Source organism: Acartia tonsa, chromosome 9, assembly GCF_053477335.1.
Source record: "Acartia tonsa isolate MP-2025a chromosome 9, ASM5347733v1, whole genome shotgun sequence".
Classification (NCBI taxonomy): domain Eukaryota; kingdom Metazoa; phylum Arthropoda; class Copepoda; order Calanoida; family Acartiidae; genus Acartia; species Acartia tonsa.
Genome location: NC_137268.1, coordinates 13,852,755 through 13,873,444, shown reverse-complemented (window position 1 = coordinate 13,873,444; position 20,690 = coordinate 13,852,755). Strand labels below are relative to the sequence as shown.

The window sequence follows — 20,690 nt, the reverse complement described above, 5'->3', positions numbered from 1 at the left end:
ATCAGCATATTTTTGTTTACATATTTTTCTATCCTTTGGTTCCAATCCTATTATTTAAGATAAAAATTGCTTTTGTCAGAATCTTTCAATTAATACTAATCTGATTTCGTTCTCTTTTTTTATGGAAGCTTCACATATGCACCTGGATGGTTTAATGCCATTTTATTTCTAGATTTAAGCCTTGGGAAGGTTTGAGGCTATTTTTCTACCACCTCCTCACCTCTTTGGTTGGTGAGTCTTTCACTAATAATCCTTAAACAAAAGTGAGGATAGATTTTGAAGCTTTTGTGAAGTTCATAGAGTTCAAAGTCTAAGACATTTTATTTGATTTCCTTATTTATTTTATAATTATATGCACAAATATTTTTATATAATCTAAAGATAACTATTTGTTTATCTTACTCAGTCATTATAAAAAATTGCTAGTTGTAAATTATTTTCTATCCCAGACAAAATTATGTTTATTTTTGAAAAATATTTGTTATTAATGATTCCCTTAGTTAATGGATTAAATGATAGACCAATAATAGGTAAACTTTAATTTTATCATAAAAAGTAAGTAGGCAAGGCCTTCTTGACAAAGTCAATTGTATGACCTATAAGATGTCAATCAATTATTTTAAGTGAACTTTTTTACCCAAAAAGTGATATTTTTATTATTCAGGAATATTAAGCCAAGAACTTATTCCTGGGCTTGAGGGTAATTTTACTTTTTTTTAACAGAATTTTATTCAAAAGTTATTAAATATTAATATTTTCTTAATTTTAAGTGACTTATATTGCTAGCAGCTATGTGAAATGGATAGAAGCAGCAGGTGGATTCAGTATGCTTTTTGGTATCCAGCTACTTTATAATTCAATCTGCCTGTCTGACCGTCTAACAGTCAGCAGCGCTAATTAGGCAAAAATGTGATTTTCTCAGGTGCTATTCAGGATAGACGACTGATACTAATTTGAGATTGCGAATTTCTCCTTATAAATTTATATTCTTGATTTATGGCTTCTGAATATTGGCTCTTTAAATCACTTGATCCGTATTTACATCCATGATTTTTCGTGTTACGCTACTTATAGATGACGTCAACTTTGTTAAAACTACTTATTAGTAATTCAACAAAACATGAACTCTGTTATTAAAATCAAACAGGTGCTAGGGCTGTACCAATCATTGTAGACAGCAATCAAGATTTTGAAGAGGTAATCTACATAAGATTATATGAAATGCATATTTCTGATTAAAACTGATGAAAACTTATTTCTTATAGTTGAATTACACTCTCCCATAAATAAGTTAACCTTCATTTAAGTTGTTTCAATATATCAATGGACTGTTAATTCCCGGAGGAGGAGTCTCCCTGGACACATCACCTTATTCCAGGTAAATTTTGTTAGATTACACTATCTTATGTCAGATGTATTAGAGAAAAACAATAGATGGGGGAAGGGGTTAAATAACTGTATGTCCCGTTCCTGAAGACCATGTACCGACTTTCAATTGGAAGTCAAGCTGCTACAAAAGAGCAGAAAGCAATTTGCTAGCAGACAATAAAGGTCCCCAACAGGGAAATCCATGTAGTCGTCTGGTTATACATCTATATTTACAGATTTATTTGAGAGATATTTTAAGCTAACTGTCACAGTTTGATTACAATTTCTATAAAAGCTATGCTAGTTAGATTAGTAGAAATTATCTTTTTCTTTTACATTAAATTGTTGTGTTTTAGAGTTGCTAAACTAATGATGGATCTAGCTATGGTAACTATACTTTTCTGATTTCTGTTCTTTTGTATTTTTTAGAAATAACTGAACAATTTCTTACATATAATTACTGATCAAAGGGGGGGGGGGCGAAAGTGACACTTTTTGAAACCAAAACTAAAAACCAAAGGAACTCAACTAAAAAAAGAGTTACAGGTCTGACATTTTGCATGGCAGTTCCTTTATAGGGGTACAATATGGAACTGTGAAGAAACGGCGGCGGAACCGCCGAAAACCGCCGTTTCCCGCCGAAATTTTTTTTGCCTTTTCTCGCCAAATTAGACAATTTTCAATCATCTGAGATAAACTTTTTTTATAAAAATTTCCCTCATATTTACCCTTGACACTTGTAATATTTCATACATGTCAAAAAAAATCGCAAGTGTTAAGTGCAAATATAAGGAACGGCAGGAAAGTGGAAGGCTGCTAATGCAGGAGAAGAGAAGTGTGGTAGAGAGAGAAGAGAAGTATGATTTCATAAATGGTATGGTTTTCGGCTGTATTCTTGAAAAAAACTTCCATGAAAAGTACCTCGAGGAAAATTCTTACAGATCAGTGCTATTTTAAAATATTTTCTTATCAACTTTTGAAAAAATTGATCTGCTAAGAATTTTCAGATACAAATGCGAGATGATTTTTGCTAAATGTTTATGAAGCGGTGTCAAATACAAAATGAAGTGCACTATTGAATGCAAGAGAACATTTCAAAACCAGGTTTTAATCGTTTTAAAGTTTTTATTGATATTTTTACAATAAGGTTACATAACAAAGTAAAAACTAATTCTTGTAGCTTATGTCATTGTTCAATTATTACTCTATACTGAGGTGTAAGATTTTCCACCAAGGGTTTTTATTTTATACTATTGATATGTAATTATTTATCTATGTTCATTTCTTAAAAATAATCAAGTTTTCTTTTATTAAGGAGGCGTATGATTTACATGTCCAGCGCAGCCTAAAGTGTGAAGAGTGTGGCCGTGGCTTCTGCTTTCCTTCACGACTCAAGCAACACCACAACCGAAGTTTGTGTAAATCCAACAACAAACAAAAAAGGAATCCAGCAACAGCCAATTCACAATTCAAATGTGAAAAGTGTCAGAAAACTTTTTCAGCAAAATGGAACTTGGAAAACCATAAAAAATTCATCTCATGTTCAAAGCCAGGTAAATGCATTATACTACCAGAATTATTTGCATACTTTGAAATAAGGAAAACAGCATTCACAAGTAGCAAAGTACATTAAAAAGGGTTTTAGTTTTAGAGTAGATTTGCTGCCTACAAAATATTTTAAAAATGGAAAATAAAGTTTCATTAGTTATTTTAATTGTTTTCATAACATACCTATTATTTTAATGTTTAGCAAATGAGAGTCTTGCTTCACCTGTTCCCGAGGAAAATGAAAATTTTACTTTTCAAGATGTAGACAAGTTTTTTGTACAAGTAATTCTTAAAGTTGTAATTTAATTATTATTAATGATAACATAATATATTACTGTCCTTTAATGCAGTTATTTGATGTCTATCTTTCAAATAAGTATGATGTATGTTAGTCTATCAATATCTAATTTTGCGTAACTTTGCAATATTTATCAGATTTTATTTTGTTTTCATTGTTTTAGTTAATTCAAATGTTTTAGGGGCCAAGTTCATTTTAAAAATGAAGGATTTTTCTCATTGCCATCAGTGTGGAGAAGAAGTATCTGAAAAAAGTATTAAGTTCAAACACAATGACAGGTGCCAGTGGAAAAAGGATGATGAAACACCAATAAGTTACTACAGGAAATTACACGCACACAACAATGACAGATATGCCGAAGAAATACTAAATACTCTAGCACCTGTACATAAAATTGATTTTTGCGACATATCAGACATGGCAGTCTCCAATACATATCCTCTCCTCTTTAAAAAACAACAAAATATGGGTCAAAATATTAAATACTACAATAGAAACAATATCAAAGCAATAAAGAAATACTTAAAAGTAAGGAAAAATATAATATTACCTAAATTCATTCAAATTATTCAAACAAACTCATTTTCTTCTTTCATTGGACCAAAATTTACAAAACCAAGCAATAGATTATTAAAAAGACATAGAATGGTGTTAAAGGAAACGGAGAGCTGCTTCATTATTACCAAAAAAAAGAATGAGACAATTGACAAAGATACCATCAAACCAAGAAACAATGAAGATGAAATAGTTGTGGAGGAGCAAGTGACTCAGGATTTGTTGACACCCTCGGAGCTTGTGAGCGTAGTAAACATGGAGGTAGATTCAGTATGGGATGAGGAGGAGGGACGTTTTATTTCACCGCCAGCAAACAGTAATTCAAGTGTTCAAAGTAATAGACCATATTCAGAGTTTGATTCAACGAAAACAATACATCCAAACATTAGAAAATACAGAAACCTTTTTTTAAATCCAGAAAAACTAAGCAACTCAGACTTCCAAGCACTAATCCACACAACAAAACCACAATTTTTAAAGTTTACCTCACAGCTCCGTTCAAACCTTAAATATTGTAAAGAGGATGACCTAAACATGTACAGCAAATCGTTTTTATTTCGGTTAAGGCTAGCTAGCTGTTGGACCCAGGATGAAATAAGCGCAGTTTTCGGGATTCCAACAACAACAGGGCGAGATATTTTCTGGAATTTTCTCCGCCTATACTACCTGAATGAAGTAAACATTCCAAACTTTTTATTAGAGGATAGCAGGCAAATGATTGAAAAGGTTTTGGGAGATGCCTACAATAGTACTGACATTTACTTCAGGTAAAGATTATTTACTTGAAAAATTATATTTTCAAAATATCAAGACTTGAATATATATACTCTTGTGATATATGTATCCGTTGAAGATATAATATTTTCATCAAAAACGATTGCCAAAACTTTAAGTTGTGCTACATTTTTTAATTATTCATTTTCAAAAACTAATGTAAAACGTTATTTTTGTGATTTATGCTTCCAATGATTTTTCAAAGCTATACAGTTTTAACATTTTGTGATATCATTTCAATTATTAGGACTCTTACTGATGCCATTGAGGACCCTACTGGTAGAGGTAGAAAAGGAGTAGTCTTGCAGGTGGATTCGACATATGTACCCATAGATGTATCATCTGATCCACAGCTACAGAAAATGTTATATTTCCCACATGCTGGAGGCCATTGTGTTAAAGTAATGGCGTTTTCAACACTACACCCAAAGGTAATTAGTTTTTGTTTTGTTTTCAAATGTAGGTAAATTAAGTAATAAGTAATAACCAGCTTTATTTTTTTTTCTCAAAAATGATAGAAACTTTATATATACTTATTTCATTGTTGCTTTGAAATATTAAAATCACAAGAAGTTAATTAAATGCAATAGTAATATTCTTTAGAACTTAAACTTTATATATACTTATTTCATTGTTGCTCAAAATCACAAGAAGTTAATTAAATGCAATAGTAATATTCTTTAGAACTTTAAAATCACTTATGATAATTTAGGTAGTTTGTCTCCTTCCATGCTGTACTAGTCAAAGCCCTGCAAGTGGAGATGCAGTACTGATTGGGCATGCTTTACAGATGCAAGAAATTAATAAAGACCCTGCGTTAAAAAAACTTTTAACGGGTAGTTCAAAACACTTTGTCATTTTAGTAGCTGATGCTGGATTCCAGGAAAGAATAATTAAAAACATATAACTAATTTGATTTTATATTCTCTTGATAATATTTAATACAGGGGTTGGTTTTCTGTTTATTGTTTTCATATTGTCATTCTCATCAAGGTTTTAAATATTCTTTTATTCACAGTACGTCGGAAAGTTAAAATTACCTCCTGAAATTTTCAAGGATTTAAAAACTTTGATAGATGAGGTTGGAGCAGTGTTCTTAGGTAAGTTGGTTTGATAATATACACTACTAGGTACTTTACACTATACCTGGATTCTCATGTGTTGCTTTTAAATGGTCATTATATTGTTTTCACACATTATCACATGTAAATGTACACTTTTAGATTATTAGGTGTGTGTTTTTTTAATTGTTATAGGGAAAGAATTTACACATATATCACATGTAAATGTACACTTTACCTTTACTTTTGTATATTAGCCTTTACTGTTTAGCGCTAACGCTATTAAGTCTAAAAGATTGATTACATAAATCACATTTAAATGGCTTTTGTATATTAGCCTTTACTGTTTAGTTCTGGTGCTATTAAGTCTAAAGGATTGATTACATAAATCACATTTAAATGGCTTTTCTATATTAAACTTTACTGTTTAGTTCTGGTGCTATTAAGCATAAAAGATTGATTACATAAATCACATTTAAATGGCTTTTGTACATTAACCTTTTACACATATATCACATGTAAATGTACACTTTACCTTTACTTTTGTATATTAGCCTTTACTGTTTAGCGCTAACGCTATTAAGTCAAAAAGATTGATTACATAAATCACATTTAAATGGCTTTTGTATATTAGCCTTTACTGTTTAGCGCTAACGCTATTAAGTCTAAAAGATTGATTACATAAATCACATTTAAATGGCTTTTGTATATTAGCCTTTACCATTTAGCGCTAACGCTATTAAGTCAAAAAGATTGATTACATAAATCACATTTAAATGGCTTTTGTATATTAACCTTTACTGTTTAGTTCTGGTGCTATTAAGTCTAAAGGATTGAATACATAAATCACATTTATATGGCTTTTCTATATTAACCTTTACTGTTTAGTTCTGGTGCTATTAAGCATAAAAGATTGATTACATAAATCACATTTAAATGGCTTTTGTACATTAACCTTTACTGTTTAGTTCTGGTGCTATTAAGTCTAAAAGATTGATTACATAAATCACATTTAAATGGCTTTTCTATATTAACCTTTACTGTTTAGTTCTGGTGCTATTAAGTCTAAAGGATTGATAAAATAGATCACATTTAAATGGCTTTTCTACATTAACCTTTACTGTTTAGTTCTATCGCTATTAAGTCTATTGTTGTTCTAGGTACTAAACCAGAGGAATATTTACTGGAGGTTGACCAAACAACTAAGACCATGAGGAAAGTAGAGTTTGACCCAAAGAAGATCACTGTGTCTCAAAATACTATAAAATTTGCGAGAATCTTCAGAGCAAAAAACGAAAATCTTCATTCAGCTGTACAACAGAAATACCAGGAATTTATAAGTATTTAAATTATTATTTCTTGTCTTACATTAATACTTTTATATATTAGTTCCTTACTGTTCTAGACTGAATTGGTTTGATTTAAAGCAACAGGACCTTTAGATGTTCAAAAAAAAATTTACTTTTATTTGGAAAAAAAAATACTTATATTATTTTAATTAGATTATAAAAACAAAGCAGCCACTCTCAATGTTGGAACCACTTTTTAAAGACGCCAAACTTAAAGTTAGTCGACTAACTGGCATTGTGACAACAGTATTTTCTTTAAACAATATTGAGCATCCAGGCAAATAGATATTTATTAACTATACAATTAAAAACATCTTGTGATTTATGCATGCTTTATCTTTCTTTATTTTTCTAAGCCCAAGCAGTATCATGACTAAAGATATCCAAATTTGCATATTAAGACCATTTAACTGCAAATCTTTAATATGCTGCTGAGACTTCCAGACAAAGTTCTTACAATCAAATGTTTTTTTTCTGTATATTATAGTTTGGATGTTTTGTGGATGTACAGCCATACCTAGCCCTATACTCTCTTAGAGATATTGTTCTTATATATGCACAAAACTAAACCAAAAAGTTATATATCTATTAAAAAATAGGTTTCGGAGTAAATTTTCTTAGACAAGACCAAAAGGAGGAGAAAGCACGTCAAATACTCTCGAATTTTAACAATGAAAATTGGTTAATTCATGTTAATGTTACTAAAATGAGAGGATGGAAAAAGGTTGAACACTACAAGGTTCTACAAGAAAAATATCTCTTTCCCAAACTTACAGAAGATACATTTCAACAGATATACGAAGTTACATCATCCATCCATGCTTTAAAAAAAGGTCTCAAGGTTGCCAGCAATTTAAGGAGAAAAGAGGTTGACAGAATGGATCCAGATGAGATAGCAACTTTTGAGGAATACAAAAATCTTTTAACAAGTGCGAACAATGATGTAACAGTTGCAGTGTTGAAAATAGAAAGCGCACCTGAAAGTTACATAGAAAAAGAAAAAGAAGGGTTACTTCCTGCCTGGCCAGGGAAAGGTTATGCAGTTCAAATAAAATGTCCACCAAGCAATAAGAGCGACTCTCAACCATCAAATACCAGGAATCCAGTCATATTCATTCTAGAAAAAGAAGAACCGAATCCGTTAAATTGCAGTGATGTTTTTAAACGGATAGGGGCTATACACTGTTACAAGTATGTTTTTTCTCATTTTTATATGATTTTAGTTTTCAACCATGCAGTTTTTGAATAGGAATTTCCCGCAAAATTAATTGGCATATCTCATTAAAATAATTTGTTTTTGTTGATTCTGGTCCATTTCCCTATTATTTCATTATATGTAAATCAGTGAAATATTTATCTATTACAGGTGTCCTACCATCTCAGGCGGAATTTCTGCTTGTTGTCATATCGGTCTGTTATTATTAATTGGATCTTGCCCGTGGTTTCTGTTAAAGAATTATAATAAAGGTGTTCGGATTATCACAATTAAAAACAAATTTTTGCAAATTTTGCACCCATCAGAATCCGTTCAAACCCAGGTAAACAAAAGAGTTTACCAATTATATAATTGCAAAGAAAAAACCTGTGAAGAAAAGCGTAAAAATTGTAAATTTACAAATCCTACTAAATTTCTCAGTCAGTTTAATACTGGTGATATTCATCCAGTGTCAGATGCTTCAGGAGAAACGGCATCAACTCAGTACTCTTTTACCAGTACGTCTGAGAATGAAAGCAGCGATGTTTCTATGTTAGACACTCCTGTATTGACAGAGAATTGTGATGTGCCAATTTCTTCACAAATAACAGTTTCAATGTCTTCACCAATAGAAGGAAATGTTTCAGATTCATCCATCACACATCCCTCACAAGAATCAATGTTTCAGTTTTCAACCCAAGAATCACTTAATAAAATTCCATCACAAGATTCATCAATTCGGTTTGCTACTAAATTTTCAAGTATTTCATCTACAGTTTCAAGCTCTCAAACTAAATCAAAGATGTCACAGGTATCATCCGGATCATCATATTATGGCCAAACAGGATCTAACATTGAGAAATATATGGCGAAGAAAGTAAAAAGAAGACCACATTTGTTTATACCCCCAAAATCTGACAATCCAGGTTTGTTACATACATTGAAATTGATTTATTATATTTCTTTGCATATTTTATCACTTGTATAATTACTATTATATTTTAGTCTTGGATTGGAATAGAGACTCCCTGCAAAAGGGCCTGCAAAACAGAAGTCTTTTCTGTTATCTTAATTCGTTGATTTTTCTATTACATCGTGTCACATTTTTAAATGTGTTTAAAGAGGAGCTGATGGGAGCTGCGGATTATCCTTTGTCCTTACTAAGGTACAAATAATCAACTTAACTTACTTAGGTTACAATAAGTTTTTCAAAAATAAAGTCTATTTGTTTGATAAATTTTTGCTACAAAATCAAGCTTAGTAAATCAAATAATTCTGCCTAGGAAATGCTATATCATTACCTTAGTTAATTATCCACACTATTAAAGTAAATATTGAATATATTTTTTAGAGCTATATTGTTATCACTTCCGACGAGCGGGAACAGTTTTTCATGCAAATTGTTCATAGAGTCCTGGAATAGCCTCGCCCATGTTAGGTAAGAACAACTTTATTATTTCAAGGGAATGAAGGGAAATGATTGTTATTTAGCAAATATGGCCAGAAACACACTTTAAAAGGAAATGCCATTCTCATATGATTTACTCAAAAATCTGTTCAATAAAGCAACGTTAAATATATACACAATGACACATAAAGTTTAATAGTACAACACGTTGAAAACAGGGAAGGAAAGGTAAAGATCATTATTTAGCAAATATGGACAGAAACACACTAATGTGCTTTTAATAGGAAATGCCATTCTCATGTGATTTACGCCAAAAATCTGTTCAATAAAGCAAAGTTAAATATATACACATAAGGTATAATAGTAAAACACGTTGAAAACAGGGAAGGAAAGGTAATGATTGTTATTTAGCAAATATGGCCAGAAACACACTACTGTCCCTTAAATAGGAAGTTCCATTCTAATGTGATTTACGCCAAAAATCTGTTCTATAAAGCAACGTTAAATATATACACATAGGAAAACACATTGAAAGTCTCTTTTTGATGTTTATATATTACAGAGAAAATCTAAAAGTAATGATTTTTACAGGTTTCAAACCAACCTACAGCATGACCCTTGCGAGTTATTATCAGCCATTTTATCCCGGTATAAAAAGTATCTAAGGTAATAATTAAAGTATATAATTGCTATGGTGGACATGCAATACATTCTATGCTACAAAAGAATTAAATAATCTACACCCTTATATTGGTTTTAAATCTATTTATGTGGCCCTTTTTTATCTTTAAAAAAATATATTACCATAAATTGTTCTTTTTATTAAGATTAAGTGCCCTATCATCATATCCTGCGGTTGCAAGATGCCAGTGTGGATCAGAAGAAACAATGTAGGTTTATATATCAAAATATCTCTTTGTGCATCCATATGTAATAATGACAGAATAGGTATAATCTATTGTTTGGTTAGTCTGTCTGTTTTCAATCTCATCATATTTTTTTTTGTTAATTTTTAAAACAAATATTTTATATTTTAGGGATCTCCATGAAGGAATAGCAAGTAGTGAGTTACCCATTCTGGATGTATCAGCACATGAGGAAACTTCATCAGTTCTCTTGGATGATTTGTTTAACGAATTTATCAGGTTCTAATACTTTTAATTACTTACCTAGTAATCATTCTGACAATAAATGTAACAAGAATAGGTGTATAACCGAAATAACTACCTGGCCCCTGTCTTGGGGACCTTTTTCATCTGATTTCTGCTATTTTGTAGCAACTTGGCTGTGTTAATATTTACGATGCTATTGGCTGATATTTAACACCTAATTGAAAGTCTGCACAGGGTCAACGGTGTAATTTAACCCCTTCCCCCTCTATTGTTTCACTCTAACATTTTGACAACAAAACCCTTTCTAAAATACTCTAAAACCCACTTTTTCCTTTCGTCCATAGGAAAACTGAAATTTGTTAAGGAGATTGTTGTGATCAATTAGCATCTAGTCTATATATTTAGAACACCATTCAACGTTAAATGCAAAGATTGCAAGGCCACCTGTCAAGCACACATGATTGAGAAAAAAGGTTGTATTCGATTTATACAAATAAATCGCAATTGTTTTAATGGATTGAAAAATAATATTAGATTAGTTTTAAATGATAATGTTGTATGTTGCATTTTACATAGAAGGAAATATTCAATATAAGATTAAATAGATGAATTACAATAAAAGTAGAGCTACATTAATTTACGATTAATGCCAGATTAAATTTTCGGTTTTTTTTCATTAGATTTGTATCATCTATTTAATAATATTGAATATTTTCTTATAGTACCAATTGTTCATCTGGTCATTATGTTACTGCATCAAAAATTGGAAAAAATTGGTTCCTCAATGATGATGAAAAACCAATTGAGCCAATTGACATTGGCGATATTGAAAAAGATGTAGTCTTTCTAGCAGAAAAAGTTTAATCAGAATATTTCTGAACTTCATATTTCTTTTATGCTGGTTTTCCTCAAATGCATGCTTTCACATAAATTATTACTAATATTACCTAAGCTTTTTTATTTTTGTTGTAGAATTTATGTAGAATTAATATCAGTAGAAAGCTTTTTATGTGTGTATTTTGTACAAATATTTATTTAATAAATATAGTATTGAATTTCACTAACACATTATAGTAATTACCTAGATAATATTGGTTAGGTTAATTTTGGTAAGTTGATTATTTAGGACTTCCATAGTTATTTTATTCTACAAATGCTTTTTTTACTTAAAACTAAAAATTAAAAACTGGTAACTGGGTTAGAAAGGGTTTTATGTGTGTTATTGAATTACTAATTAATGATGATTAACATAGAATTGCACTTCCATAGAATAGTAATTAACTAGATAATTTGTGTTAGATTAAGTTTGGTAAGGTGATAAGTTTTTAATAAGTTTATTAACAATAAAAGACTGAAGTTTTTGGTCAAACTATCAAGTGCAAATCTATTTCATTATGATGAAAATGTTAAATGTTTTGTTTTGATAATAAAATGGTTTAAGTTTAATTGTTTTTTGTTTTTTATTTTACCTATTTATCTATTAATGTGTTGTAAACAACTGTTTTTTTTTTGGATGCATGAGGTCCTTTGATTTTTAACGTTTTTGAAAGTATACGGTGTTTTTCTTTAGATTTTATACAAATGTTGTGCAGAGGAGACAACAGGAGACTGCTTAAATTGGATGCATGGATTGCATGAGTTTTTTTTGAGACCTGTGTGGAAGCAAATTAATGAAGGATTTTAATCCTAACAATGTTGACATAATTATTCCGAAGTGTCCTATCAAAGTATAATTAGGTAAGAATGAATTCACACACCTGACTTTTATTGTATTAATATGTCTTATGTCATGATTTAAAATGTCATGTCATTGTTATATTCTTTATTAAGTTCAGGTTTTGATTCTTGTGTGATTAGGTTTTATGACTATCTAAAAAGGATAGTTGCACGAGGTGCATCAAAAGAGTTAAGTAGTCGAATTTTATCATGCTTAAAAACATATAAAACAGAACAGCGAACTTATGTGCCAATGAGTGTCATAAGAGTCACATTTATTCACATAACTTTCATAATAGCCTTTGTTCCTCATATGTCTACCCAAATTACCATTTCGAGATAATCATTCATCACACAAATCACAAGAGTTTCATAAAAGGGATAGTTAAAAAAAATAAAAAAAATAGAGAACTGTAATTTTTTTTCTATTTTAAATAACGTAATAATGCATAATATAAAGTTATTGATTAAAATTAAAAGATTTGACTACGGGTTTTCCTCAAAAAATGAGTTTTACCTATATATTAATGTGTTGTAAACAACTGGTTTTTTTTGGATGCATGAGGTCCTTTGATTTTGTACGCTTTTGAAAGTAAATTGTGTTTTTCTTTAGATTTTATACAAATGTTGTGCTGAGGAGACAACAGAAGACAGAAAAAGCTTAAATTGGATGCATGGATTGCATGTTTTTCTTTTTGGAGACCTGGGTGGAAGCAAATTAATGAAGGATTTTAAACCTAACATTGTTGACATAATTATTCCAATTAAAGTATAATTAGGTAAGAAGAAATTCACGCAAAACTTACTTTTGTTGTATTAACATATCTTACGTCATGATTTGAAGTGTGTTGTTAATGTTATATTCGTTATGAAGTGCAGGTTTTGATTCTTGTGTGATTAGGTTTTACGACTATCTAAAATTGTACAAAATCTTTTTACAAATAACAACGCCTTAAATTAGTTATTTGTGATTGATTAAAATACCATTTCATAGAAATAATTGTAAGCATTGATCACAAGAATTCCTTTTTACATCATAATTGCATAAGAAAGTAAATAATAAAGAGTATGGCACAAATAAAAGTTTTGTTTCAATATTTTATGAATGTATTACATCTTCAAAGGATGTTTTTGTCTCAAGAGTATAATTTTAAAGTCTTAGTGCATTGGTAATCAAGTTAAAAAAATTAAAACTCTTTCAATTAGAAAAAATGCACTCATCATCAAATATGAAAATACTGGGATGATTCAAATAAGTTCCAAGAGCATTTCATACAATTAAAGTACTACTACTTCTGAAGTAGATATTGTCCCATAATTGCTAATTATCTCTGAACAATCTTTATATCTTAAACTTTTGAAATTATGTCGTTTTTATTTGTTATGTTTAGATAAAAGTTTTTTTTTGTTTTGATGCATGGTATTTTAAGTTTAGTTAGCATATCAAGCTTTTATGAAAATAGTTAATTAAAACGAAACTTTTTTTTAGGAATAAGAATGAGTCAGCATGACAAGAAGATACAGGCTTTTGAAATGGAAGCGAAATGTTATTAACACTAATTTTTTAAATGATGCAAAGGAAGAAAATATTTTCATATTAAATGTTTTCAAAGTGTAAATTATTTTAGTTCCATAATCTAAATATGTTGACCTCTAGGGGGCCCTTTGGGTTGTAGACGAATCACGCACCTTAAAACATAATCCGCGTCTTATAATTACAATGTAAAGCGTTCATTTGCCCGATAGACATCCAACCCTTTAATTGCATGGCCTTATTTGGAAGTCCTACCTGTGCATATTAATGAGTTGCGCCTGTTTATGGGCCAAGGCATTCCTCCGTGGGTTATTCTAAAAAGGGTAAATCTTTTTGATATAGACAAAAATGATAATATCATTAAAAGCAAAGCTCAACCAATCAGACAGATAATGTAACATTGACAAGCATAATCAACAAGTAAAGTTTTCATTGCTCGGATTTGTTAAATTGTACCTAAATATTTCATAAGTAATCGTAAAAAGTTTGAAATTGATAGGATGATTATAAATAGCTAACCCTGTCAGAAAGACCTAAATTAATTCTCATAAAGCTTTGAAAATATGCCGTATTGTCTAAATTAACGGAAAGGGAATGATGTTTCGTGTATACTTTATATAACTTAAAAAAAAATAAAGTATTTGAAAGAATATGTAAAGCTCAATGAATTTTTTTACACAAAATTTCTGTTCAGAAACATATAAAGTAATGTCATACTTTGGTAATGGAACATAAAAAAAAACGTTATTTGATACGAAACAGGTTTTTTTTTTTAGGCGAGAAATATCTTAATTAATGTAACTTTGACTTTAGCAATGTGTATATTAGCATTTGATAGCATATTAAAAAATTTAACGGCGATAAACGGCGATAAATGGGCGATGGCGGCGGTTCCAACGTTATTTTTTCACAGTTCCTAAACAAGCAAAATAAAAGAAATTGTTGTGCGAAAAAAACAAGGCTGTAACTCATTTTTTGGCCGAGTTCCTTTATTTTTGTGATTGGTTTCAAAAAGTGTCACTTCCGCCCCCCCCCTTTAATTTAGACCTCCTATGAATCAGGAGATTACTTCCCAATCTGGGGAACATGTCTTGGATTTGAACTATTGGCATTTTTAACCAATGATAAGCTTCCCAATCTGATTAGGTAAATTTGTTCTTTTGCCCCTGCTTTCTAAATTTAACTAGCGGTTACGCCCCTAGAGGCCTCTAGTGGCACTTTGAATGTTTTTTTTTATTTAAAATATCTAATTACAGAAATAATTGGTTTATGTTTTGTTCAAGTCTCTTTTTCGGGAGGGGTAATTTTTTTCTAGGGGCGATTTATCCTGAGTGGGTGGTGGTACCCTCCCCCAAAATAGTTATAAACCTTCCCGGGACTTATGAGAAGCTACCCTGTTAAGGAGAACCCGATCGGTTCAGCGGTAAGCGAGATCCTTCGGTACAAACACACAGACATCCTGTTACTTTAGTATAAGGATTCCAAATTTAAGCCAAAACATTATCAGTTGCTTGAATTAGCACTAAGCAACAACGTGTACATTGCATCAATTTTGATTCTCAAATAGTCCTACAAAGGGAGGAGTAGGTTGCGCTAAAAATCCGTAAAGGTTGTGTGTTTTAAGTTAAATACAGTATTGGAACGATAAAAATTTATATTAACTTTAAAAAAATTGTCTTTTGTTCTTTTCAATAAGAAATACACATATTTAGTGAATATTTTCGTTCTACTACTATTTTTAAGCCTTAAAACTCACACCTTTACGGATTTTTAGCGCAACTTACTTCTTCCTTTCTTGCACATGGGCAAAACATTTATATATTTCTTACCAGTAAAATGGCAGCCCAGGACATTATTTGGTCTTGGACCATCACTTATGGACAAGTTTAAAATATGAGACAGGAAATAACTCCACCACTGTAGTGTTGTTAGATCTACCCTTTATGTACAACTATAGACCATAAGTCTCAACATTATCATTACGCTTTGATTTTGCATAGCATTTGAAAACAACACAGGAAAAGAATACATTAACTGTTAAAGTGTATGAATTTTATCATTTTAATTTTTTTAAAAAATATTTCAGATGCGAAGCTGATGATTTAGCTTTACCGTTAGTTCCTACTCAAGAATTTGAAAACAGCAGAGTATTACAGGAGGTATTAAATTTTATGGAAAGTTTAATCAAATACTGGTGATTTTTCACACTGTGCATTTCGAGCACTGACAAACTTCTTCCTGTTTATTTGTGAAGTAAATTGAAAATATTAAAGGGGGGGATCCTAAATGCCAAATCCCTACAGGCAGCCTAAACACAAATGAGCAAACAAAAAACTACACCCTTTATTTTCAATTCATTTAAAAATAAGGAATTTTAAGTTATAACAAAGTAACATTTTTCAGATTATCAAAAATTCTTTTTTTAAGGCAGATTCTTACTTATTGGATGTCCTAGCAAATCAGAATGTTACTGCCAACTATCATTATTGATGCCTAACTCCTGAAAACTTTCTTCAGTAAGAAATCGGAAAATATTCATTAATATTATAAAATTTATTTGTTGGTCTTAATTACAATAAAATTTCAGGAACAGTATGGATAATTTCTGGGAGGTTATTTCAACTAATCAGGATGAGGTAAATAATTAAGATATGAATTTCCAATAGTTGCATGTTTTAACTTGTTTTAATTTGTATCTTAGGAAGGTTTGGAGTTTATTTCAATGATGGAGGCAAAGGTAAACAAACTCAATAATATGATAATTGATATATAATCACAATGATGATAACAAAATTAACCCTTGTTCAGATTTAAATTATTGTTTAAAAAGTTTTGGACGCAATTACTTTGGAACCAACCAATTAAAACCCGTGAAAGAACTTTAGGTTTTAACCAACAAATAAGAAAATACTGTTATAAATGTTGAGTACCAGTGTAATATATACAGCACATTGTCCCCTCCCTACCTTGGTTTTAAGTAATTTTTGTGTTTTATTACCAGAATTATCCTTTTTATGGTGTACAATTTCATCCAGAGAAAAATAATTATGAATTTGCTCTTCCCAAAACAATCCCACATACAAGGTAATTGCTAAATTTAATTAATGTGTCTATGATCCTATATCATTAATAATATTTCTTATCAATTTCTGGGGTGATATAGAACTTATGATGTTTTCAGAAGGGGCATATTTATGACATTCTTTAAGAATATTGAGACTTGGCATATTAGGTCCTAGTAGGACATTTCATAAATTTTAGGAATAGATCCTATTTTGTTATTTGTAACTGTGCCTAATTTAATTACCATCTCCATGTGTATCTGCCGCATTAACTTTGGAGAATTAGGGCTACAAGCATAAGAATTAAAATACAAAATATTCTTCAGTTTATTTTTTTATGTTAAACTAGAGAGGCAGTTAGAGTATCCAATTATTTTGCTGATTTCTTTATTCAAGAAGCAAGAAAAAGCAACCACACTTTTCCATCCAGGTAACAAATATAAAACTTTATTTTATTAAACATAACCAGTCGAAAAATCAAAGGATTGTTTCTTTAAAGACATATCAAATTTATCATTTTAATGTCTTTCAATTGTACATTAAACCCCGGAATTTTAAGGAAGATTGATGTAAAATACATCCCCAATTATGATACAATTTACCCCTTCTGTAGAAAAAAAAAATTGGTTGAAAAGATTGGACACTGATAGCATGAACCAATCTATCAAGATTGATTATAAGTACCAAAATTTTTTTAACATACAAATGATCAAACATGTGTATATAGTATACACTGTATCCCTCCCTGATTAAACCCCCACTACATAAATATATCAAATTTAGGGAGATTGAAAGACAGCATCTGATATACAACTGGCCACCAATATATTCTGGAGATTATCCTTTCTCAGTATTTGAACAGTTGTATGTTTTTGGAAACACTGCAAGTCTGTACAACTTGTAATCATTTTTATATTGTCAAATGTTTTTAACTGAGACTTTATTCTAAATTATACTTATAATCTTATAATCTATAATTCTTTTCTTTAGGCCTCTTTGGTATAGGTTTAACCAAAAACTGAATTAATGTGCAACTTTCTGTAGACTACAATTAGTGGTTTGAACACCTAACTTAATAAATTAACCAATCAAAATTAACTGAAGCCAACAAATAAGAAAATGATATTATAAAACTCTAGGGATTAGTGTAATAAACAGTCCAATGTCCCCTCTCTCTCTCTGGCTACTTTAGTACATATGATATATACCAAGACAATCCTCCAAAAATCGGCTGTACGAATATGATGATAAAATTTCCTTGTTTTGGGTTGCCTTGCTCAATGGCAACAACTCCCAGGTTGTAATATAAATCTGGATTGTCGGGGTCATGCTTTAATGCTTCTTTATACACCTAAATATAAGTAAATGTTTATTGTTTATTCAAACAACATTGACATGTTATTTTAATATTTTGACTAAAGGGACTAGGCACGATTGAGGGCAAGTGATTTTAAGCACCTAGTCCTACCAGCTGTAAATTTGAGTATTTTTTTGGTGAATATACAAGGTTCATGTTTAATATAGTTTTATCGACAAAAAAATGAGGTTAACCATGGTGGTACAAAAAGAACTGTTATGAAATTCTGATTAAATATCATCAAATGCTTTGTTGAGTTCAAAGTGCATAATGAAATAACACTACTAATTATGATCAAATGGTGAAAAATGCATAAGAACAAAAATCAAACTTTTATTTACATTTGTGGTATTTACTACCCCTTTTTTCAAAATATAGAAGTCTCATCGAATGAGTATACTTTTGTGTCAAAGGCATTTGATGATTTATAATCTCAAACTCGTTATACATTTTAAAGTTTTTATCAAGGCCATCAAGACCTTAACTTTTTAAGTCCTCTTTATGACAGGGGTATATATTCTGAAGATTTTTTTTTCCCCCTGCTACAAATTTTTTTATTTTTCCCCCCTCCTAGTTTTTTCTCACCAATTAGGGGGAAAACGGAAAAATATTCAAAGAACTCTATATTTTATTTATTTTATACCTCCTACCACTTATTTTTTTAGTTTTTTTTTCACCAAGGAGGGGGGGGGGGGGGGGGAAATGGAAAAAATGTTTTCAGTTTTCTTAATTTTTACATTTTTTCCCCTCCAACCACTCATTTTTTATTTCCCCCCCCCCCCTGAGCAGGGGATCCCATGTAGAATATACACCCCTGCTTTATGATTTATTCAAAATAGATAAATGTGAAATGTAAATATCAAAAAGAAATAAGATAAGTTAAGCATCCATGAAAACTACCTAATGCTTTTTTAAAGTGCAAACAAACATACTAACTGCATAAACCGTCTAAAAATAAATTTCTAAAGCTCACAAGCAAGAAGAAAATCAAAAAGGCAGAAAAAACGCACCTCCATTGCTTCATCTGTTTTATTCATTTTGATCAGAATGTCCCCTCTGTTTATGTAGGCCTGAAATATGATCTAATTCAAGTTTCATCAATATAAGTAAAGTTACGACTTTATTGTAAGTAAATCTAATGAATATAGAATATAGGTGGATATTATGACAGGGAAAAAATTATCATTAATTTAGGTTGAATGTGGAGGGGGAGAGGGGAGATCGTTATTTTAGCCAGCTACAAGTTTCACTTTAATAGAGTACTTGATAAACTGTTTTAAGATCCAAGTAATAATAAATCCATTGTAAAACTAGTAAATATTAGTTAAATCACACTCTTGTCAATGTCGCCAAGATTAAAACTTGTATAATATTAAAGTACTAAGCAAGAGTTATATTTACTAATACATATACCTGTATATAATCAGAGCGCATAGCAATGGCCTGTCTGTACAGTCTGTCAGCCTCTTCCAGCCTACTCTCGTTCCGAGATATTAGGTTGCCCAGGTTCAGAAACAAATTTAGAGAGTTGGGGGCTATTCTGGCAACGGATTTTTCACCTAAAAAAATTGAACTTTATTTATCATAAAGCTTTGTGTCCCGTTTAATTACATTACCTAAGTAGATAGGTGTTTTAAGTTCATAAATAAAACTGACTGTAGCATAAGTTCTCGCTCTCCTTTACAGTGAAGCTTCTTATGGGTCCAGGAAAGGTTTTTAACTATTTTAGGGGAGGGTACCTTCAACACTCATAAGAGAAATGACCTTTTGAAAAAAATACCCCCACCAATAGTGGTTGCACAATGTGCAATGCAGAAATGACATGAATTACATTAAGATACAACAAAACACCATAATAAAAATCTTTACCTGGTTTACCCCTTGGAAGAAGGTGCTTGGCTGCTCTATAAGCTGTCTCTGCTTCGTCAGGCCGTCCAAGATGATTTAAAGCTCGACCTAAAAAAAACAAGTCCTTTCTAAAAGTTTAAATTGATAACATGGGGATAATCGTATTTAAGAGTGGGATAGCTGTTTAATAATTTTTCTTATTAAAAAATATGATGAGCTTATGCATCTAGAAAATCTGCATTCAATGAAGGGACAGAAAATGGCCTAAAACTATCTTGGGACCTATAAATAGCTTTTACAAAAAGTAGATATCAATAATTTTAGTAGATATTAAAATCTTCAGCTTCAGACAATAACCTTACTACTTTATATAATAGGATTTACCTATATTGATATGTGCTCCAATATCATCAGATTGTACAATAGCTGCCTGTTGGTATAACAGTAAAGCATCCTGATGACAACAATACAGACATTATAATTGTCATATACAAAAACCATTCAC

At 30.6% G+C, this 20,690-nt stretch overlaps 6 protein-coding genes across 8 annotated transcripts in view; 5 read left to right on the top strand and 1 right to left on the bottom strand.

Annotated features, from left to right (window-relative positions):
- LOC145328262 (protein O-mannosyl-transferase Tmtc3-like) overlaps window positions 1–20,690 on the bottom strand; it is a 38,750-nt gene that overhangs the window by 4,966 nt on the left and 13,094 nt on the right. Inside the window, exons 18-22 of the mRNA XM_080171878.1 lie at window positions 20,570–20,647; window positions 20,207–20,293; window positions 19,751–19,896; window positions 19,348–19,407; window positions 18,240–18,331 (exon numbers count right to left, since the gene is read on the bottom strand). Coding sequence (XP_080028004.1) covers window positions 18,240–18,331; window positions 19,348–19,407; window positions 19,751–19,896; window positions 20,207–20,293; window positions 20,570–20,647 — 463 coding nt within the window. The remainder of the gene's footprint in view (window positions 1–18,239; window positions 18,332–19,347; window positions 19,408–19,750; window positions 19,897–20,206; window positions 20,294–20,569; window positions 20,648–20,690) is intronic.
- On the top strand, window positions 392–16,965 carry LOC145328267 (gamma-glutamyl hydrolase-like). Of its 2 annotated transcripts, none has more exons than XM_080171888.1 (12): window positions 392–530; window positions 665–700; window positions 771–815; window positions 1,148–1,197; window positions 1,308–1,378; window positions 1,725–1,755; window positions 14,964–15,064; window positions 16,005–16,077; window positions 16,346–16,434; window positions 16,506–16,554; window positions 16,620–16,655; window positions 16,920–16,965. In XM_080171888.1, exons 1-9 carry the CDS (start codon window positions 458–460, stop codon window positions 16,406–16,408), a joined length of 543 nt encoding a protein of 180 aa, XP_080028014.1. In that variant the 5' UTR covers window positions 392–457; the 3' UTR covers window positions 16,409–16,434; window positions 16,506–16,554; window positions 16,620–16,655; window positions 16,920–16,965. The 2 variants fall into 2 exon arrangements, with proteins under 2 accessions (XP_080028014.1, XP_080028013.1); XM_080171887.1 differs by having other exon boundaries at window positions 405–530; window positions 771–824.
- On the top strand, window positions 1,841–3,222 carry LOC145328341 (uncharacterized). Its single transcript, XM_080171970.1, has 3 exons — window positions 1,841–2,472; window positions 2,684–2,921; window positions 3,119–3,222. The coding sequence occupies exons 1-3, from the start codon at window positions 2,431–2,433 to the stop codon at window positions 3,220–3,222; spliced, it is 384 nt and encodes a 127-aa protein (XP_080028096.1). The 5' UTR covers window positions 1,841–2,430.
- Window positions 3,782–5,132, top strand: LOC145328265 (uncharacterized). The gene is made up of 2 exons (XM_080171886.1): window positions 3,782–4,536; window positions 4,791–5,132. Exons 1-2 carry the CDS (start codon window positions 3,860–3,862, stop codon window positions 5,008–5,010), a joined length of 897 nt encoding a protein of 298 aa, XP_080028012.1. The 5' UTR covers window positions 3,782–3,859; the 3' UTR covers window positions 5,011–5,132.
- On the top strand, window positions 5,271–7,023 carry LOC145328268 (uncharacterized). The gene is made up of 3 exons (XM_080171889.1): window positions 5,271–5,426; window positions 5,562–5,643; window positions 6,765–7,023. Exons 1-3 carry the CDS (start codon window positions 5,334–5,336, stop codon window positions 6,950–6,952), a joined length of 363 nt encoding a protein of 120 aa, XP_080028015.1. The 5' UTR covers window positions 5,271–5,333; the 3' UTR covers window positions 6,953–7,023.
- On the top strand, window positions 7,111–13,103 carry LOC145328264 (uncharacterized). Of its 2 annotated transcripts, XM_080171885.1 has the most exons (10): window positions 7,111–7,230; window positions 7,553–8,144; window positions 8,320–9,074; window positions 9,154–9,313; window positions 9,500–9,586; window positions 10,148–10,222; window positions 10,384–10,446; window positions 10,594–10,701; window positions 11,074–11,141; window positions 12,998–13,103. In XM_080171885.1, exons 1-10 carry the CDS (start codon window positions 7,134–7,136, stop codon window positions 13,018–13,020), a joined length of 2,028 nt encoding a protein of 675 aa, XP_080028011.1. In that variant the 5' UTR covers window positions 7,111–7,133; the 3' UTR covers window positions 13,021–13,103. The 2 variants fall into 2 exon arrangements, with proteins under 2 accessions (XP_080028011.1, XP_080028010.1); XM_080171884.1 differs by lacking the exon at window positions 12,998–13,103 and having other exon boundaries at window positions 11,074–11,764.